Source organism: Lissotriton vulgaris, chromosome 9 (assembly GCF_964263255.1).
Source record: "Lissotriton vulgaris chromosome 9, aLisVul1.2, whole genome shotgun sequence".
Classification (NCBI taxonomy): Eukaryota; Metazoa; Chordata; class Amphibia; order Caudata; family Salamandridae; genus Lissotriton; species Lissotriton vulgaris.
This window is the reverse complement of record NC_141697.1, coordinates 945,640,729-945,660,957: the sequence shown is the minus strand read 5'-3', so window position 1 is coordinate 945,660,957 and position 20,229 is coordinate 945,640,729. Positions and strand designations below refer to the sequence as shown.

The following is a 20,229-nucleotide window of genomic DNA, read 5'->3' as shown; positions in this document are numbered from 1 at the left end:
CGAGATTGAGCTTTAATAAAACGCACTTGTTTGGCACCATATCTGGGTTCCTCTCTTCGTTTTTCCTGAGCTGTGCAAGATTTGGCAGTCTTGGGGATTGGGACGAGTTTTTCTTGGATATATATATATATATATATATATATATATATATATATATGCAAAACGTAGCGGCGTTCCTAAAGATTTATTACTTCATAAATCTCGACGAGATTTATGAAGTAATAAATCTTTAATCTTGGTAACCCTGGAGTTTGCTGTGTGATCCTTGTCCGAGTGCCCGTGAGGAACGCCGCTACGTTTTGCATATTGATTCCGGCTGCTCCGCCGGTTCGAGCCACACCCACGAAGGCGAGGGGTTGCAGCAGGAGCGCTGTCCAAGTGAAATATATATATATATATATATATATATATATATATATATATATATACCAACGTAATCCAGTTTATGGAAAAATAAATGAATCCACTGGAGCCATTGCCACAATTCATAAACGGTCTTTTATTTTAGGCTTTCGGGCAGGCCCAACGCGTTTCGCAGTTACCTCACTGCTTTGTCAAGGGTGATTCAATAAAGTGCAATACACACATTTAAAGGTGCAGGGTTCCAACTTAATAAACATAGTAAAAATACTTCCGTTTTTTAGTTTCAAGCAGTATAAACACAAATAATTTTCACATTGCCCTTAAATGCATTGTAGCCATTCATTATTAATAATAGTCAATTTTTAAATATAGCCCCAGTGGGCTAATATAAGTTCTAATGATAACATATCAAAAAACCTTTCTTATAGCACCTTGATTTACATTTTTCAAAATTATAACATTTAGGCTTTCAATATAACGTCTCTTTGTGGTGTAGCTCTAGTGAGCAAATATTCCCAGCCTCTGGGCAAAACATCTTTGAAAGTTACGTCTTTTGTCTGCAAAGAAACAAACGGAAAACTGACTTTAAAACTAGTGCGAACCCTCAGTGTCCAAAATATAAACTGAAAGACTTTAAAATCAAACAAAGATATGCAGTAAGCAGAGGTTAGGATACAGAGCATGATTCATCTCAGGTGTATAGAAATGTCATTGTCCACATTTAAACCATAAAGAATCACGGTGTTACATTTTATAATTATCTTTGACTCTAGCTTCCTTAATTCTAGTGTGCGGTTCCCTCCTCTCTCTCTTAAGGGTATCGTGTCAAGCACACAGAATTTAAGCAGGCTTGGGTTTTGGTTGTGTTTTTCAAAAAAAGTGTCGAGCAACCGGGTACTGCTTGTCATTTTTACTAATTGCCCGCAGATGTTCTAAGATGCGCAATTTGGCCTTTTTGATCGTACTGCCTATATAACATAAATCACATGGGCATCTCAAGGCATAAATGGCAAATTCTGTATCACAGGATAGGTGTTTCAGTATTTGAAATGCAGCAACATCTTTGTTCAGTTTTATTGTTTTTGCAGTTATTGCTATAACGGCAGGCTTTACACTTAGAACCTGCCGTTATAGCAATAACTGCAAAACAATAAAACTGAACAAAGATGTTGCTGCAATGAAATTTCTATACACCTGAGATGAATCATGCTCTGTATCCTAACCTCTGCTTACTGCATATCTTTGTTTGATTTTAAAGTCTTAAGTTTATATTTTGGACACTGAGGGTTCGCACTAGTTTTAAAGTCAGTTTTCCGTTTGTTTCTTTGCAGACAAAAGACGTAACTTCCAAAGATGTTTTGCCCAGAGGCTGGGAATATTTGCTCACTAGAGCTACACCACAAAGAGACGTTATATTGAAAGCCTAAATGTTATAATTTTGAAAAATGTAAATCAAGGTGCTATAAGAAATGGTTTTTTGATATGTTATCATTAGGACTTATATTAGCCCACTGGGGCTATATTTAAAAATTGACTATTATTAATAATGAATGGCTACAATGCATTTAAGGGCAATGTGAAAATTATTTGTGTTTATACTGCTTGAAACTAAAAAACGGAAGTATTTTTACTATGTTTATTAAGTTGGAACCCTGCACCTTTAAATGTGTGTATTGCACTTTATTGAATCACCCTTGACAAAGCAGTGAGGTAACTGCGAAACGCGTCGGGTCTGCCCGAAAGCCTAAAATAAAAGACCGTTTATGAATTGTGGCCATGGCTCCAGTGGATTCATTTATTTTTCCATAAACTGGATTACGTTGGTATTTGTGGGAGTGGCATTCCCTGCCGTGTTGCCCGCCGTGAACTGTGGCTTGTTTTCTTGCCAAACCTACGTTGGATATATATATATTATATATATATATATATTCTTTTTTTCCCTACAAAATTTATTAACATGGTCTTGAAGCACGAGAAACTACTGTGCTGAACAATTTGTCTTGGACAATGTTCTAAGAAGAAATCGCTTTCTTCTAGTTTCACAGTCATGGTAACCTCATGTTGTAAAGCTTCCTTTGGATTACGGTATGGTATGCTTACATTTCATCACATCAGGTGATGAGGTCCTAAGACGTATTGCAGTCAGGGCTCCTCATTGGGAGTTTCAATTAAGTGTTTGCACCACACACCTGGCGAGCTCATGGCATCAGCCTCAAGAGGCTTGTCTGAACCCTCCTTCTCATCTATGACAATCAGTAGAAAGAGTGCTGAACGAGAGAATTGGATAGTATCCCGAGGCTGCTGGAGTTTTGAAACAGTTGGTTTTCTATCTTAGTCTGTTGTTTGTGTGTGTTTGGGCATGGGATATTAGAACAACTCTGGAGAAATAGCCTATTCAACTGTGCTTTTCTCTGAGGAGCAATTTTTACTGAAGGTAGTAGACTCAATGACAAAGAGGTCTACCTACTCTGTGACCTTTATTCAGGTCTACATAGATTAGTTTCTGTTGAAAATCTGTTTTACTCGGATTTATCTGAATAAAAGTGCACTGCTGAATCACCTGAATAGGATTGGACTGCTTTTTGAAGCTGGAGCTGTTTTGCATGTCAAGGTTCAATCAACTCTCAATCCAACCCTGATAGTGTACCTTCATGTATGAATTTTCCCGTCCTATCCTCCTTCGATGTGAAGGGGTCTTTCTGGGTAAAACTTCCTCTTGTTTCAAGTTAGCCCTTCAGGTACCCTCAGCAGAGCAGAGTCGAGACTTTGTGTGAGTTTGCTCAGACCCTGTTAATGGTGGCTTGTGTTACAAATCGCCTTCCTTTGATGGTGTTCCTTTAGAAACCACAGATAGAGTCTCAATACCTGTGTGTGTTTGCTTTGGTTCAAACAAAGGCTCTTAGTCAGACCACATCATCCAAAAAATGTGCCTTTTCATCCTGGTTCACTAGCCAAAATGAGTGTGTGTATCCTCATCTGCATCAAAATCCAAAATATGCCAAAATCGTCGTTTCTTTTCTATTCCATGGCTTTCTTCATCATGTTCTCAAGGGAGACGCAGATCACTGACCAGATTTTTTTTCACGTTTGCGTGATCTTGAGGATAAACTCAAATTAGAATATTTTCCATTGCACGACTCTTTGACCTGGGAGGAGAGTAATCAAGACCCCACAGTTGTCAAGCTCTTGTATGGTTCTTTGAATCTAAATAAAGACAAATTGAATTGACAAGATGTGAGGGTCATCAAAACAAAGGTTCATCATGCCAATAGACCCGATTCAGGTGGGAGCATCCCAATTTTTGAAGCAAGATTTTTTTTTACTTTGGGTGCCTCCCACCTGAAATTGTCTCTCCTTCAATAGAAGACAATGGAGCAAAATTCACAGCAGTGGTTTCTTCATGAGGGCGAGGGGGTTTCGTCCCCCGCCTGCTGCAGCGGTGCTAAGAGTGAATGATAAAATGGCAATGGAATTATTTAATTGCCATTTTTCACGTTTAGGGTGCAGCAGCCCCCAGCTGGGATACATGGGGGACTGTCCTCCTCTGCTGCTGATTGACAGCATAAAGGACTGGAGGAGCTAGATAGATCCTCCAAAGTATGGAGGTCAGTTTTCCCAGCTCACTTGAGCTGGCCAAGGTGACATGCGCACTTTGAAGCTCTCCACTCATCTGTCTTAGACAGATGGGTGGAGACCAAGCACTAAAGGGCCTGAAGGAGCATCCGGCCAGGATTCTCCATCCAATCCTGGTGCTGCTCTTATGTTGGTGACAGTAGCGCCATGATTGGTTAGTGGAATTTCCTTGAGCCTGCAGAGCAGATTGAGGAGAGACCACGGAGGGCGTTGGACTTGCAGCAGGCAAGGTAAGTGACCTTATTTTAACATTTTTGCCACTTGCCTGGACTGCATGCACATACCTACCCATCCGCCCACCACTTTGTTGCCTGCCCACCTGCTGTGTATACATGCCCGCTGCCCCTGGAAATACATTCTTCCAATTCTTTTTTTAAAATCTCCCACTTTGCTCTTCCAAAATGTTGCCATGTATGAAGACTCTCTGTACGTTTCACGCTGTTAAAGACACTGAAGTTCTTCAGAACATCCTCTTTTAGCTGTGCCTCATAAAATTCAACATTTTGGTTGTGACACTGCGGTGAAGACTGGGCAGAAAAGTTTTGCTCTGAACATGGGAGTGGAAAATACTAATCTAAACTCAAATCTACATCCAGATGCATTGTGGTTTTCCACCACATGGATATGGGACATTCTTGAAACCAAAACGTACCTCAAGTAAACAAGGTGCAATATTGTGAAAGCAATAATAGATGGTAGGATAGGGCAAAACACTAGATGGCACAACAGAACTTGTTAAGTTTTGTATTCATGAAAACGACTCTGCTGTTATTCACAAGAATCCATCAGTTCACTAAATGTAAGAGTCCATGATAATTTTGGCACTGTATGTCAAATCAGGCCACACAATCAAAATGACTTAAAGGGATATTTCACAACAGCAAGAACAGATTATGCAGAATTTGTACTGCTAGGTTGGTACCTCTACAATTGCTCCTGCATTGGGAATTACCACATCCTTTGGAACCCTGCAGGTGATTTCATTCCTCAGTACGGTGGGGTAGCAGTTATTCCCATTCACTGTCATAGTGATGTTCATGCATTTATGCAACAAGTCCAAATTGCGATGCTGGAAAAGGGAGATGAACTGTAGGTCAATCACGAGACAAACAGAAAACCTACGTCATTGCTAATTTGCTACATGAATCTAAGACATCCATCTTCTGCCCCCAAGTATTCCAAAGTGGTTCTAAAGGACCAACTCTCCATCACTTTCCCATGAGTGTACTGGTTATACACATGCTGCTGAGCATTTTACAGTTGCATCTTGTATTTCCCAACCAAACAATAATACTGCAGTCTCCTGTAAATGTACTGGAGGTAGACTCCATAGAAGTACTGGTGATAAACACCACCAGGTAAATTGAGTGATCAGTAACAACAACAAAACAGTGACAAATTCCCCATCTTATTTACTTCCAGTATAATCCCATGGTAATCCTAGCCCTACCCTGTTCTTAGATCAAGAGAGCTACAGTCATCTGAACGACAGTATAGTCCTCCACCCCAACGATGTGACTGCAAACTTTGACTCCAATATACTTCGCCATCTTTCTTCCTGCTAGAAATAGGCAGATGCATTGCATCATCCAGGTATAAAAAGACCTGTAGTGACAAATTATAGATTTTTTAAAATCTGTTGCATCTTACCACCCAGGTACCTATACCGGATTGTTTCAACCCAGATGAATTGAATCGTAAACAAATCATATTATAGAGTGATAATTCACCAATACAGACTGAAAGACCTCACTGCCTTGGTTATAAACTAAATGAATTGGAAAAAGGTTTAAGAAAATTATAAGAAAGCAAGTGGGGGAGAGATATGATGTGGTAAACGGAGGAAGATATGGGATGATGGAAAGGCATTGACTGGATTTTTATGGCAGAAAGTGTGGGATCAAAGGAAGAGATGCTAAACAAAAGGTGAGGGAGACATCAAAGCAGCCGAGACAGATGAAAAATGGGTATGGCTATTGACGCGTGCAGGGACAGAAAGTGAGATCCCGTAAATAGAAAAAAAACTGGATAATGCAGCGGGTGAGGTAGCTAAGTCAAGAAGTTGGATAGAAGCAGACACATGCATGTGGAGAGTGTTTGAGATGGATTAATACAGAGGGGTTATAGATGGACTATGAATGGGATGGAAGAAGATAGGTTGGAGAGTGTTCTAATGTCTAAAGTGATGGTAGAGGGTTGGTAAAGACAGAAGAAAACATGGTATTAACAGGAGATGTGAGAATGTATGGAGGAGTGGAACAGATGGAAGGATGAATGGGAAGCAGGATAAATAGGTGACTGAATGAAGGATCGGTGGTTCAATAGATGTAGGGTTGTTTTTTCTGGTAGAGTGGCTGAAAGGAGAAAGGGAGATGCTGAGAGGAGTGGAATAGTTGACAAGAGGCTAAGTGAGTGAAGGGAATAGCAGAAAGGTTTAGCAGAGCATGGGAAAGTGAGATGGAGGAATGATTTGTTGGAATGCTAAGTATACTGGATGGTAGGAGGATTGGAGAGGTGGAAAGTGGGTAAACAGGAGGCTCTAGTTGGCTGAAAAGAGAAATAAGGTGGGTAAGTGGAAGCGTGGGGAGGATGTTAGATAGAAGGAGCAGCTGTGTAGCCAAAAGGAAAAACAATATGAGGAAGATGTGGTGAATGAAGGAGATGCAACAGAAATGTATTCAACCACAACAAAAGGTATCTTACATGAGCCTCAATCTCATCCTCAGCCTCCTTCAAATGGTACTTATTTCCTTCCTGCTCAAACTTTATAATGTCATAATGGCGCACGTAGTTCATGCGGTACGTTTGAAGGTTGGGGGTGCCATCCATGATTACAGTGAGGTTTCCTGTAATGGATATTCTGCCTGTGAAGGTGTGAGCTGGGCTGTGGCACGTGATCCTCTCTCCGGAAAAAGGGCCATCACAAACCTAACAGTGACAGAAATTAAAAGGAAAGTTATGCACGTTGTCAGTTTCACTTAATTACACTTTTTCTCTTTCCTACCTTTGACAGATGAGAACTTTATGAAGTCTATGTGGGTTTGAAAAATCTTCTGCTTGCATTAATCCCAACACTAGGCAATGCATATTCTTACCATATTTCGAGCCATGAAATATTGAAAACTCATTGTATTAAATATATGAAACAAACTAGTCACTTACAGATGGGTATGCCCAGACGTAGGTGCCAAGCACACTATCTCACTGGAACCAAGCTGCACCCGGCCAATGAGCCCAGAACTAGGGCGAAACTGGTCCTTGTGTTCCAGTTCAGGGAGGATGTGGCTTGGCAGTTCCGTCTGCACTGTCCCTTTTTGAGCAGGGCGATACAAAAGGGGATGATGGACTGAGCGTTTGAGCAAATCAAACACTCACCCCCAGTCAACTGATCTGGGTTTAATCCATCACCATTCTTTAGCTCGCTCAGCCACCCCAGTTCAGACATGGCCATAAGCAAATCAGTCTGACCCTGTGCCTCATGGGAACAGTCCAGCCCGAACTGCCAAGCTATGTCTTCCCTGGACCGGAAACAAGCATCCCGGGACTGGTTTCGGATTCATAATCCTCATCAGCCAGGCTATCTTGAATCCAGTGGCCAAGTGAGAAAGGGGCTCACGTCTATTTGAGCAGGGTCAAGACTGATTTGCAATTAGCTGGGATCAAACTGAGGTGGCATGGTGTGCAAAATACCGATGGGTTGGGATGCACCTCAAGTGATTGCAATTGGCTGAGATTAATTCAAGCATTCTATCCATCACTATTTTGTAAACTTTAGACTGGGAACAGATTGAGAAATTTAGTTTACACTCAAATAAATTGTCATTTAAATCATCTTAAATGATGAAGTAGAAATGTAAGTTATGATTTTAAAAATGCAACTTTAAGTAGGCTTTTTTCGGCCCAAACCAACTGTCTCTTTCTGCTAGTGAACTAGGTCAAGTGACTGTGAATGGCTCTGCTGTTGCGGGTTGCATATTGCTTTCAGACAGTGAGACAAAGGAAGCCTGGGTATAAGGGGAGACGGTCTTCTAAAAGGAGGGCAGAAGAGGAGCAGTCCCCATCCCTAAATACATTTCCAAAGACCCTGGCCACAGCGCACACAAAGGAACCTGATACCAGGCCTGCACCTGCTTTTGTCACCCCAGACCAGCGTTTCCCAAACTGTGGGTTGCGACCCACTGGTGGGTCCCCAGTTGATTTCTGATGTGGCACAAAAGAGCAATAAATAAGTTGTTTTTACATGATATAGCTATCTTGTCACATTAGCTGTGCTACAAAGACAGCGGTCAAATGCCAGACTATGTCTTCTGACAAATTGTTGCTTATTCTTTTAACATGGTGAATGTTGTTTTCTATTTTCTCTCAGACTAACAAGTGATATGAGCTTTTAAAGTGAACTATATGTGATTTTTGCTGGGTTATATGGAATGTGAAAAGAAAGGCTGTAGGTTGGATGCCATTTTTTGAAACATACAATATTTAAATACCTGTAAATGTACTGTACATATAGCTCAGAATATATCAGCAGTTAGAAAAGCAAAAATCAAGCATTTTTTGTAAGTCTGAAGTGTAATGGAAACAATATTTTAATGGGAGATGTGCAAATGATAAATGTTCACTGAAACCTGATTTCCACACATTATCATAAGTATGCTATATAGTTGCAATGCACTACAGCACGATGGTTTAGTAATATATATGCAACAGTGTGCTCCAAAATGCACCATCCACAACGTTCTACAGCCTTACCACTCACCTGTTAAATAAATTGCAGCTGGTGGAAGAAATGAAAGGAATAGAGAGGGAGGAGAGCGACTATAATCCCCAGGTCCTAACTGTGAAGGACCTGCTCCCTCCTGTTCCTCTATTCTCTCCCAGTCTTGTGGCCAACTATTGGAGGTTGCAAACAACCACAGGAGTGTGAAGTAGGAAGTTGTGTGTTCTTCGTTTTAGGTGGTTTTAGACATACACGCAGACGTTGCTTCTCACATGGCAGCAACGTCCGATAATGGGGTAATAATGATATTATTGTGGCTGAGCAGGTCAGATTATTTGCTTGGTTTAAAATACTTCTTAAGAGCTTTAGGAGGGTCCCTTAGATGGCAAGACAGAATGGGTGGCTTTCCCAAAATTGTAGAGAGGCAGAGGAAAACCTTAAAGCAATCAAAATAATAAGTAAAACATTAGATTAGGGAATGAAGAATCTGATTTCAGCCCTACTCGCAGTGAGGGAGGTTTTCCCGCCTGTCTACTTGAGCTGCCCTCTTCACTCATTTTTGCCTTAGCTGTGGTATCCTCCCTTAGATCATACCTGTTTTTAACAAAGGAAGACAAAATATCCCATGTAATTACCAACAAATTATTCTTCTCGATAATTTGCAAAAGGTATTTTGCAAGCAAGTCCTGGTGAGATTATTAGGATAGATTGCCAAAAAACATATTCCCTCCCACCTCCAGACAGAATTTAGATCCAAAACCAGTTCCATCTACAAGGTCTTCCGCTTTTTGATGGTTAAGTGGAAGTCCGTGGATGTAGGCAGGGGAGTTGATTTAGTCACATTTGCTGAGCTCCATGGCACTTTCGATCTGGTCCCCAGAAAGAAACTTTGGGAAGTACTACTAGGGATGGGAATTCTCCATAATTTGTATCATAATTTCCTAATTTGTAAAACATCATTGTGCATCTCCATGAGGGGAGTTTTGCTAGGGTCCAGCTGATGCGTGAATGGTGAACTAACTGCTAACTTGCTATAGACAAGGATGTTCACTAGGGTTGTATTTTGTCACCCACTTTTTTTCTTCTATAAAGAACAGTGCTATGTTTTTGACTAATTGTGTTAATGATTCCTCCAACTAGCGGGCCAGAAAGTCCTGGTCCTTTTCTTTGGCGATGATACTCTCCTGCTTGCCAAAACCAGGGCTGACTAACAAAACCTTGTGGACAGATTTAATTTGTAAGGGGTAACATAAGCTTGGGAAGGGAAGTATTAGAAAGGGGTAAAGAATTCAAATATTGTGGGATTCGTCTGGCTGTCTCAGGATCATGGGCCCATAAGATTCTTAAAAGCTCACATTTGTTAATCCATAGTGCTGGGGCCATCCTTAGATTTGCTAAAGAGGCACCCTGGTACCCAATTCTTCCTGCAATGGAGATTTATAAGGAACAACCAAGGGGTGTTGCATTATATGGTGCAGAAATATGTGGCAACCACCACACAGGTTCACTGGGAACAAGTGAGAACAACTTTAAAAGAACCCTAATAAGAATGGGGAGATGTACCCCAGCTCTCCTCAGTTCGGACCTTGATCTTAAGCCTGTATCCGCACAGGTCGCTACTTTATTGGGTTTGCATATGGGCCAATAAGGGATTGCAACCCTTTAGAGAGGTTGTTGATATTCTCAATTTGCATAGCCCTTAGGTTGTCTGCTGGGAATGAGCAATCGTATAATTTGTAAAAGCGATTCCAAAAGTGTGATAGTGTTTGCCGTATCTAAATTTCTGTTTGCGGCTTGGTTTATTACACAGATCTTGTTTGCTCAGTTGCCAAAGACTGAGAGCCAGTCTTTGGTAACTGAGCAAACAATATCTGTGTAATAAACCAAGCCGCAAAGAGAAATTTAGATACAGCAAACACTATCACACTTGTGGAATCGCTTTTACAAATTATACGATTGGTCACTCCCAGAAGACGACCTAAGAGCTATGCAAATTGAGGATTGCTTATGCACTCGTCTAGATGAAAATTCCCCACCGGTCAGTTAATATACGTTGATTAGCATTGTTCCTTCTAATTTGAGTGATTTTTTTTATTAATGTTTTCCTGCACTGATTTTCTTTTAATAGTACGTTTTATATGCCCAAACAGCACTCTGGGTGAACCTTCCAATATTTTTGACTGTTGTTTTTTTTTTACTTCAAGTCATTATAACGGAGAATATGGTCACTATACGTACTCCAACACAATGATTCTACTTTTGAATTACTTTAATACATTAAATTGATAAATATGGATGTGGCATAATGACCAGCGCTGCAGACTTTTAACCATGGGTACCAGGTTCGAGTCCTGGTGTTGGTAAATTTTTCAAATCACTTAATCTCTAATATAATGGGATCTGGTGCTCGTGGAAGGCACTCCAATGCCCTTGGGCTGTGTTCACACTGCATAAAGATGATATGATACATATACATATACATATATATATATGCCACACTTGGAATTGTTCCTTTTAAAGGCATTTTGTACTAAGCTGCTGATTAACCCGAAGGTGAAAGTCTTGCCAAAAACTACATTGGGGGACACTACTCACGAAGAGACAGCAATGGTGCATTCTGGTTACTGTGGTACAAAGGACACAGGGAGAAAACAGTAATGAAAAATAGTAACGGGAAACATGTATTAAAAATACTGCATTTCTAAGGAACTGTCCTGAGGTAACTGCGGAGTACTTCCCTGCACTATGCCATGAAATGATGAATTACAAGAACCTTGCTGTCACTTTAATTTGAACTGTTGGGCACTATTCCCTTCTCGATGTTTAGAGTCACGTTTTAAGAAAGCTAACGAACCCATCCCCTGTAAAGCTGCATATGATTAAGCCTCATGGAGGCGAAACGCGTCGTGCAATGCTGTCTCCATTAAAAGAAACTGCAAACAGCACAATTGGAGTGGCCGTCATTGAGTTACTTATCGTAACTTACAGGTGGATATATATATATATATATATATATATATATATATATTTCACCAACCTTCCCCCTGCAGAGAAGAAATGAGTCGCACACCACAACGAGGCTTGCATCCATTTCACTTTTATTCCGTTAGCAATCCGACATGTTTCGTTCTCTCTCAGAACTTTTTCAAAGGTTGTGCTTCACGGATGTAGGTCACCACTGCTGCTGATCTTTAACCTGACTCAGGTGTCTTGATTTATTATGTCGTCCCCGATGGAACGCCCTCAATGAGCCGCTGTGCATTCTGGTGCTTGTGGTTTTTAGTCTTTTTTGCTGTGATTCTGAGATGCAAAGTTCGTTGTGCCACTTGCAATCACCTACTTTTGAGGTTTGCTGTGATCCATGCCAAAGCCAGTCTTTGGCGGCGCTTGTCCACCCTAAGTCGCTTTTCGCGGTATACAAAGACTGTTCCTGGCGGGCGAACAGTTGCGCACTTGCTGGAAGTGCGTCCTCCGGTAGAACCACACCGTTTAATATTTCACCAACCTTCCCCCTGCAGAGAAGAAATGAGTCGCACACCACAACGAGGCTTGCATCCATTTCACTTTTATTCCGTTAGCAATCCGACGTGCTCGTGGAAGGCACTCCAATGCCCTTGGGCTGTGTTCACACTGCATAAAGATGATATGATACATATACATATATATATATATATATATATATATATATATATATATATATATATATATATATATATATACCCATGCTCCAAAGTTTGCCCTAGCTTTGAGCAGCACGCCACAGAGAACATAGGTGAAACCTTTTAATCAGAGGTATGGAAAAGCATCACAAGCCAGTACAATCAAACAGCTGCTCCGTCCATGAAACCCGACGCGTTTCGAAGGTCTTGCCTTCTTCCTCAGAGGTGCAGTGACACAGTTCCGGTCTCCATTCACAGTCTTAAATGCAATACCACGGCCAACATAGGCTCCTCCTTTACATGGGGCATTATGGGAATGGAAGTCTACGGACATTTCTGGCATATATTGCTGCACACTTAGCTGTGTTCAAGTAATTTTAAAAGCTCACAGATGAGCCCCAGCAGTCAGTGCCCTTCCTCAATCCTGCTTCTGTGTTCCACAAAATCGGCATGGTGGATACCAAGCCGATTTGTGCCTGGAAATGTTTGATTTGAACAGTCTGAAGCTTTTTTAGACATTAGACATTATATCCATTAAAGCTAGGCGGGTCACAAACGTTTGTCGTTCTAAAAGTGAGTTGTGGTCTAAAATGTTCGGGAAGTACTGCGCTAAACAGTTTGGAGCCAAGACCATGTAAGAATGGACTAGGAACAGTTTTGTGGGTAACTCATGGAATTCGCCTACACAAAGGGGCTGGCACCGGGTATAAAAACAGGACCTTCTGATCCCTTCATCCTAACACTTCTGGACCCGTAGAAGAGTTTGAAGGACTGCCCTACTGTCTGAAGAAGAAAGACTGGACCTGCTTGCTTCAAATGCAGGATCCCCAGAAGAGACTTCAAGGGTCCGTAGGCAGACCTCCTGTTTGATCGACAGAGACACAACAAGCTTCTGTAGGCCTCTTCTGTTTCCCAGCTGACCAGACCCAAATTGACCAGACTTTGTCTCTCCTGTTGGTTTCTGTGGGAGTGAGTCCTGACACCTTCCAAGTGCTGCCCTCAAGCACTGGATCCTCAAAGTGTACTCCTCCCAGTGCAAATGAAAGTGTCACTGGAACAATGCAATACAGCGAAGCCTGGAGCAGGACCTCACATCGTAGCACCTCAAAGCTCCTGATCGCTGCCTTAACCGAAACTGATGCAGCGCAGGCTTGCGCAAGACCTTGCATCGCCACACCAAGGAAACAGTCGCGGCTCATGACCCGTGGGGCGGGAGGTTGCGGGGTATTTAAAAATAAAAAACCTAGCTTACCGGGTCACGCACCGCCTCCGCTCCTGCCCGGGTCACGCATTTTCTGTTTTCCTGCTGATTTCCTGCACTCCGGCGGAAACGGGAAGAAGGCAGCCTCCCACCCCTACCCTAAGCCAATCACAACGCTGCAATGGCAGCGTTATTATTGGTGAGGACGCCGCCCAGCTGGGTGCCATTGGGGAGGCCATTTTCTCTATTTGTAGGCTACATGCAGCCTACATAGAGAAAATCCAGAGTGCGCATGACTGGTTTGGTCGGTGCTAGGGGGCCGACCAAAGAGTCAGGGACCACAGCATTGGGCAAGACACACGTCCCCGACCCACCCACCCCCAACCCGGCATACACTTCTGCTTTCTCACAGTGCGAGAAGCAGACACATAAAATGGAATTTAAAATACTATTTTATGTTTCGGCTTCTCGGACTGAGAGAAAGCAGTGGGGCGACGCTCCTCCGCCCTAATGGAGGAGCGCCCTGCAAGGGTAAATCCCAGCAGGACGAGCTCATTCACGTATCGTCCTATTCTCCATCTCAGTCGGCCTGAACTCATGGCCTTGCCTGATCCAGCCTGACCAGATAACTGCAGTTGCTTATTTGCACTATATTGTTACTAGAAATTAATATCTCGGATTCTACTGATAGGAGTTTGATTTTTTTAGTTTTATATAATTTATTACTTTTAGTCTTTTTTTCTTGTGCCTATCAGTTTATTACTGTTTGAGTGCTGCCTGAATATTTAGACATTGCTTCTAACCTAAGACTGACTGGTATATGCCAAGCTACCCGAAGATTAAGCACAGGTTAATTTAGTGACTGTTTGTGGTTCACCCCGACAAGGACTGTGTTTATTAACCTTCTCCACTAAAAAAACAGTTTCTTACATGTATACTAGCAAAGCTCAGAAAGGGATTGCCACAAGATGAAAGACTTTGGCTGATATATATTGTAGCAACAAAAGCTCAACAAACTTGCCTTTTTTGAATTTCTCCACCACTAGAAAACAATCAAAGAATGAAAATCTTCTGCTTCGGATGGAAATATCGTGGCATTTTGGTAAGAGAGTGCACTCCTAGTGTTAATATTGATAATGAAAACAAATTGCCTTGGACACCGGGAGTTGTGCTGGCTGTGAACTGTTATTTGTGGCCTCTTTGGTGGGCTTATTCAAAACGTTTTCAAAGGATTAACGCCATAGCCTGGGAGTTATCTTTTTAAGTTACAAGCATTTTTTTTATTCAACATATGTTTTGCTGTGTTGCTGCTCTCAGACTGGCTATTTCCTTTGCTCTCGCACAGTACTATGCTGTATTCCTAGCTTTATGTGATCAAGGACAAAACACTGTCCTAAAATGAATAAAAGGACAAAACTGAAGTGTTGGAAAAATATAAGGATTTGTCAATGCCAAACGGAACTTAAAACTAAAATGGAACTAAAAAATGTCAGGGTTTTTGGAAGATTTCAGCATGTGCAGATAAAAGAAAATTAAGACTCCAGGAGGAAGAAAACAAGGGTGGTCTACTAGAAGGATTAAGAATGCAAAAAATACAAATGTGGATGCTCCTGGTGGCCATTATGAGCTGGCAACACTGACATAACAAGCGCAACAAAAGCCAAGAGGTCTAGCCTTTTGAACCTATGTTCTTTACCAATGTAGTCTGACAATGCGGTGTAGCAGTGGCAAAAAGAAAAGAAAAAAAACAAGAACAGGCACCATGAAGCTACCACTGTTGCCAGTTGCGTCACTGTTTAGGTATGTGCAGGTGTCACTGCTTACCGAATGATGCGGGATGTGATTTTCCTTTTTAGTTTTTTTTTATTATTGATCAAAGATGGTGGCTAATAATGATAGATCTATGACTCAGATACATTAAGACATGTTTGAATGATTTACATAGTTATCGTATTGATACATGAGATGTCAGTGGAAATAATAAATGATTTGGAAAATCTGAAAATTATGGCTTCCGTGTGTTGGAAAGGCTTGACTAGGTGACTGTGACTAGTAGATTGAGTATGGTAATCTGGACACGCAATATATCTTTAGGACCTCATTATTTCTTTGGACAACGGTGAGAAAGACAGATGATATACTATGGCGTAAATGTTCTAGGTCTTCTAGTAACATGACAAGCACACTGTCAGCACAAGGGTGCACTGTGGTTAGACCCCTTTTGAGCACAACCTGAGGAAATAGAAATTTTACTTGGCCAATGTGTCCCCTGCATGTACCCCACGTTTAGTGTATGTTCATGTCACTCAATGCACTTTCCCATTCATGCTCATAATAATGTTTCTGCATTTCCGTCCAACGTTAGAATGTCAGTTACCAAGCCTTCCATGAAAGAAACGTTAATTCTGCATTGAGGCCTATGTTGCCAATGTATTTGCATGGTGCACGTTAAAAGTCGAGATGAACCCGTTTTGTGGCTCAGCCGAGCCAGGACCCGAATTCAGGCTCCATGACTCCAGACACTCTGAAAGCTGCAGTTTAGCTATGTATCCCTGACCTCTCGCATACTTCCTGCCTAGCTGAGAGGTGCCCAGCCCGGCCTGCCAAGACAGTATTTTGCTTACAGTTATCTGCTCTGCTCCACAGAAACACATTCCTGCTTAACGATGAAGGTAAACATAATCCGCTTGCAGAAGATAGGGCCTAGCCTTTCTGTCTCCATTCAAGTGATTTACAGAACTCGCATCCATAGAAAGCCCATGGCCCCCACGCAATGCACAAAGATGTACATGCACACACTGGCTTTTAGTGATGAGCAACCTTTGCTCAAGCGACCTTTACTTCAGATAATACATCCTCCAAACTTAAGATATCAGATAATACCAGACGTGCAGGTCGTCCTGACACTGAAGGTCTCTCTACTAGATCGAAAGTCAGCTCCCCCCAGCTTCCCCCAGTTACACGTTAGTTGCACGTCATGACCAAGATGTGCGCACAAGTAGGGCAAAGGTCCCAGCTTGCCATGCAGACCCCCTCCATGTATCCACCCACCTATGACACACCTATGACTCCTCAAATGAACGCCCTCTTACACGCCTTTTTACACGCCCATGTGCTCTTATCTCTCTCTTTCGCTTGCTCCGTCTGGAGCGTTCCGCCTTCTCCGTGCAATGTAATGTATGTTTAAAGTATAAATAATGTACTCTGTGAATAAAGTTCAGATGACGATCCTTCCTGAACCTTAGTGGTGATGGAACCCGATTCTCCCTTAACTCGAGTTATTGAAATAAAGCCCTTTTGAATCGGACACCACGGACTCTGCCTCTCATTATATGCATGACCCGTTGTTTAAGTATAGAAATTCCGACAGGGTAATATTTTATTTACCACATAATCTGGCGCCCGAATAGGGACTAGTCCCCTTCCCCACGCGCCGGTGATGTAGGTCCAGCCCTTGCCCCCTTCTACAGCCGTGACGGACTTCAAAGTGTACACGACAGCGGGACTTCCTGCTCACTCCCTCAGGCCCACGGAGGAGACGGACTGCGACCAGGCATCCACACGAGGCGGTGAGGATCGTGGATCATCCCAACCAGATCCCAAGCCACGAGAGAGCAAGGTCCGAGGTATCCCGAGGCTCACCTGTTCCGAGGCGCATGCGCAGCACTGCCGTAGCAGCAGCAGTACCGCAGTATCGAGTTTCTGAGGCCTTCAAGTTCTGTTTCCTGGTGAGTACCGTTATTGGGAATGCATCTAGTTCAAGACGAGTTCATTTATTTGAACTCGGTAAAGACGTGTCTCTTCACACAGGCACGGTAAAGACGTGTCCATTTCGGTGGGTACGGTAAAGACGTGTCTCTTTATGAGACCGGTATGGTTGTACTGTATGTCAGTGCATAAAGTTAACGGTTTACAAGTTCAGGTTTTCCCTATGTCTCAGTCTAACTGTATCTGTTTTTAATGTTTTAGTGTTGTAGTGTGAATGGTTGTTTCAGTCAGTCTATTTTAGTGTATTGTGTTTTCATTACGTTAGTTTCAGCATGCCACTGTTTTCGAAATTACGTCAGATAGGGAACAGGAAAGGGATACTTGAAGAGTCAGTTCCCGTCCCGCCTAGAGACACACCTGGTCATTTTATGTACCAGAAACACGGGCTAGATGCCATATTGTTTTTAGACTTGTTGGTAGATTACACGAAGGATTTCGAGGAGAAATACAGATGGCCTGCTTCAGGAACATGGGATTCTGAATGCATTATGAAAGTAGAGGAAGCGCTATGGAAAAGGAAAGTAAGACCGTCCCAGAAAGATGCCATTGAGTTATGGCGTAAAGAAGCGCATAGGAGAGCAGAAAAAGAATTTCACCAAGCAGAGAGAAGTAAGCAAGCAGCGGAAAAAGCCAGAGAAAAAGAACTGCGGGAGGAGGGGGAGCGGGTCAAAGCAGAACAAGCAGATAGAGAAAGAAATGCCCTCGTTGCAGGTATTTATCCCGTTCTTACAGAAGAACTAGCTAAGGTGACCCCCCTTTCAGACAAAACCCGTAGACCGCATACGCCACCACCAGTACCATTTAGAGTACGTAGACAGAAGCCGACAGCCTCTGAAGCTTTTATTTCCTCCTATCTAGAAGAGCCCGCACCAGACTATGTAATCGCAGAATTCCCTCCGCCCCCAGCACAGGATCAGCTCCTACAGCTTCAGCTTCCGCAGGCATCTCTTCCACAGGCGTCCCTTCCGCAGGCCGTGGCCGTGAAAGACGACGTAGGGCAAGGGGCAGGGGGAGGAGGGCCACCGACAACGCCACGAACACCGCCAATGCCACGAACCCCGCTAGGGCTAGGGCAACCACGAACGCCACAGATGACATCAACACCACTTAAGTATGTAGGTGTAACGATTCCACGTTGTATATATGATCCAGTGCCAGGAGAGGGTGGAATGCTCGTGTTTTCACTAAGATTAAGACATGCCGTTGACTATTTGATCACATTACCAGGCATGAAGGACCACCTAGATAAAATATACGATTTCATTAGAACTGGTAAGGGACCCGAGAGTATAGAAGATGCCATGGAACACAGAAAGGTGGATGTTAAGAATATGATTTTACGTTTTTTGATTAACTGTCTGATCAGGGAACATGATCAACCAGGCAGAGAGGTAAAGAAAGTTTTGACGGATTGGAGTGACAACATATCGGCCGGTCGGCATGATAGACAGGGACAGACAGAAAGTATGTACAAGAAAATACGAAAGGCGATCGTGGAAATACACAAGGAAGAGTCTGACGGGCAGTCTGAGTCATCATCGGAAGATGTTGACCCAGAAAACGAGGAAAAGGACAAAATGAATTACGTAGGCAAAGCACAACAGTTTGACAGGCCCAAATGTCTCGACTACCGCAAACAGGGACATGCTATAAAAGAAAGATATTCCCTCGAAAATCTATTCCAAGCAACTGAAAAAGCACTGAAACGACGGGTAGAGTGCGAGAGACCTCACACCCCACACGAACAGGAATTAGTCCGGTCAGCCATCCAATGGGTGTCTAATTCTAACATATATAACAGCGATGTAGTGGCCCAGACCTTTTTGAGCCTTCCGCCGAACGAACAGCGTTTGGCTGGTATTTACATGGTTCAACATCTGATCACGTTATATGAGAGTCAATATTCTGATCCCGGTCCCTTGTATAAATTACTGGACGATATACTTCTGGAAAGATGGGCAGACCTAGGTACTGAATTAATTAATGTCATTCTGGACCAACGACATAAGTACTTGACTTCTCTGACTACATGCATGATTCCCGCCCCACACCACGACAGAAAGAACTTACGCATAGACAGACAGAACCCTCTACGAGAGGTTCATCCCGTTAGAAATACAGCGGGTGAGCTTCAACGAGTGTATGTTTACACACCCTTGACGAAACTGGAAATACTGGAAATGAAAAAGATGCTGCCCTGCCATGATAAAGACCCGGGGGGGTTTCACCGTGAATTAAAAGACATTCTCCGCATAGGGGATTACACGTACGCTGACATTATTAAATTATTGAAAGTACTGTTGCCCGCTGGTATTTACGAAAAGCTTAAAGAAAAAGACTGGGAGGTGGGAGAGAAAAAGTTAAGTTGGGCAGAATTGGAAGCAGAGGATAAAGACCGGCACCCTGGTGTTGGTCTTGGGGACAAGGCTAAAGCACTACCTGAACTCCTGATACAAGTTCTGCCAAGACTATTGATTACTAAAAAGGAAGATTGGGATGCTATTTCAGCCTGTAAACAGAAACAAGACGAGGACACAAGTGATTTTATTCTAGATTTGAGAAATGTTTTTCTATCAATAGTGGTCTTAAGCCAAGTAGCGAATCATATCCACATCTTTTCATGAGCAAATTAGTAGAGAATTCCTTACCCCCGATCAAGAATAGAGTACTGAAGGTTGAGAGTACCTGGCAAGCAAATAGCCCTTCCCAAATGTTACAAATGTTACAATATCACCAGAACAGAATTAGAGAGGAACAGGATCGTGAAAAGAGACGCATGAAAGATACGAAAATGAAAGTGCTGGTTGCACAATCGGTACCAGCCAATGCGAACAAGAAAGGCACGACACTTGTTACTGGGAACTGTAATTATTGCAAACAGCCAGGTC

The 20,229-nt window shown here is 42.5% G+C and overlaps 1 protein-coding gene across 1 annotated transcript in view; it reads right to left on the bottom strand.

Moving 5' to 3' along the window:
• Positions 1-20,229, bottom strand: part of MST1R (macrophage stimulating 1 receptor) — a 397,230-nt gene that overhangs the window by 75,757 nt on the left and 301,244 nt on the right. Inside the window, exons 11-12 of the mRNA XM_086938800.1 lie at positions 6,700-6,924; positions 4,919-5,065 (exon numbers count right to left, since the gene is read on the bottom strand). Coding sequence (XP_086794926.1) covers positions 4,919-5,065; positions 6,700-6,924 — 372 coding nt within the window. The remainder of the gene's footprint in view (positions 1-4,918; positions 5,066-6,699; positions 6,925-20,229) is intronic.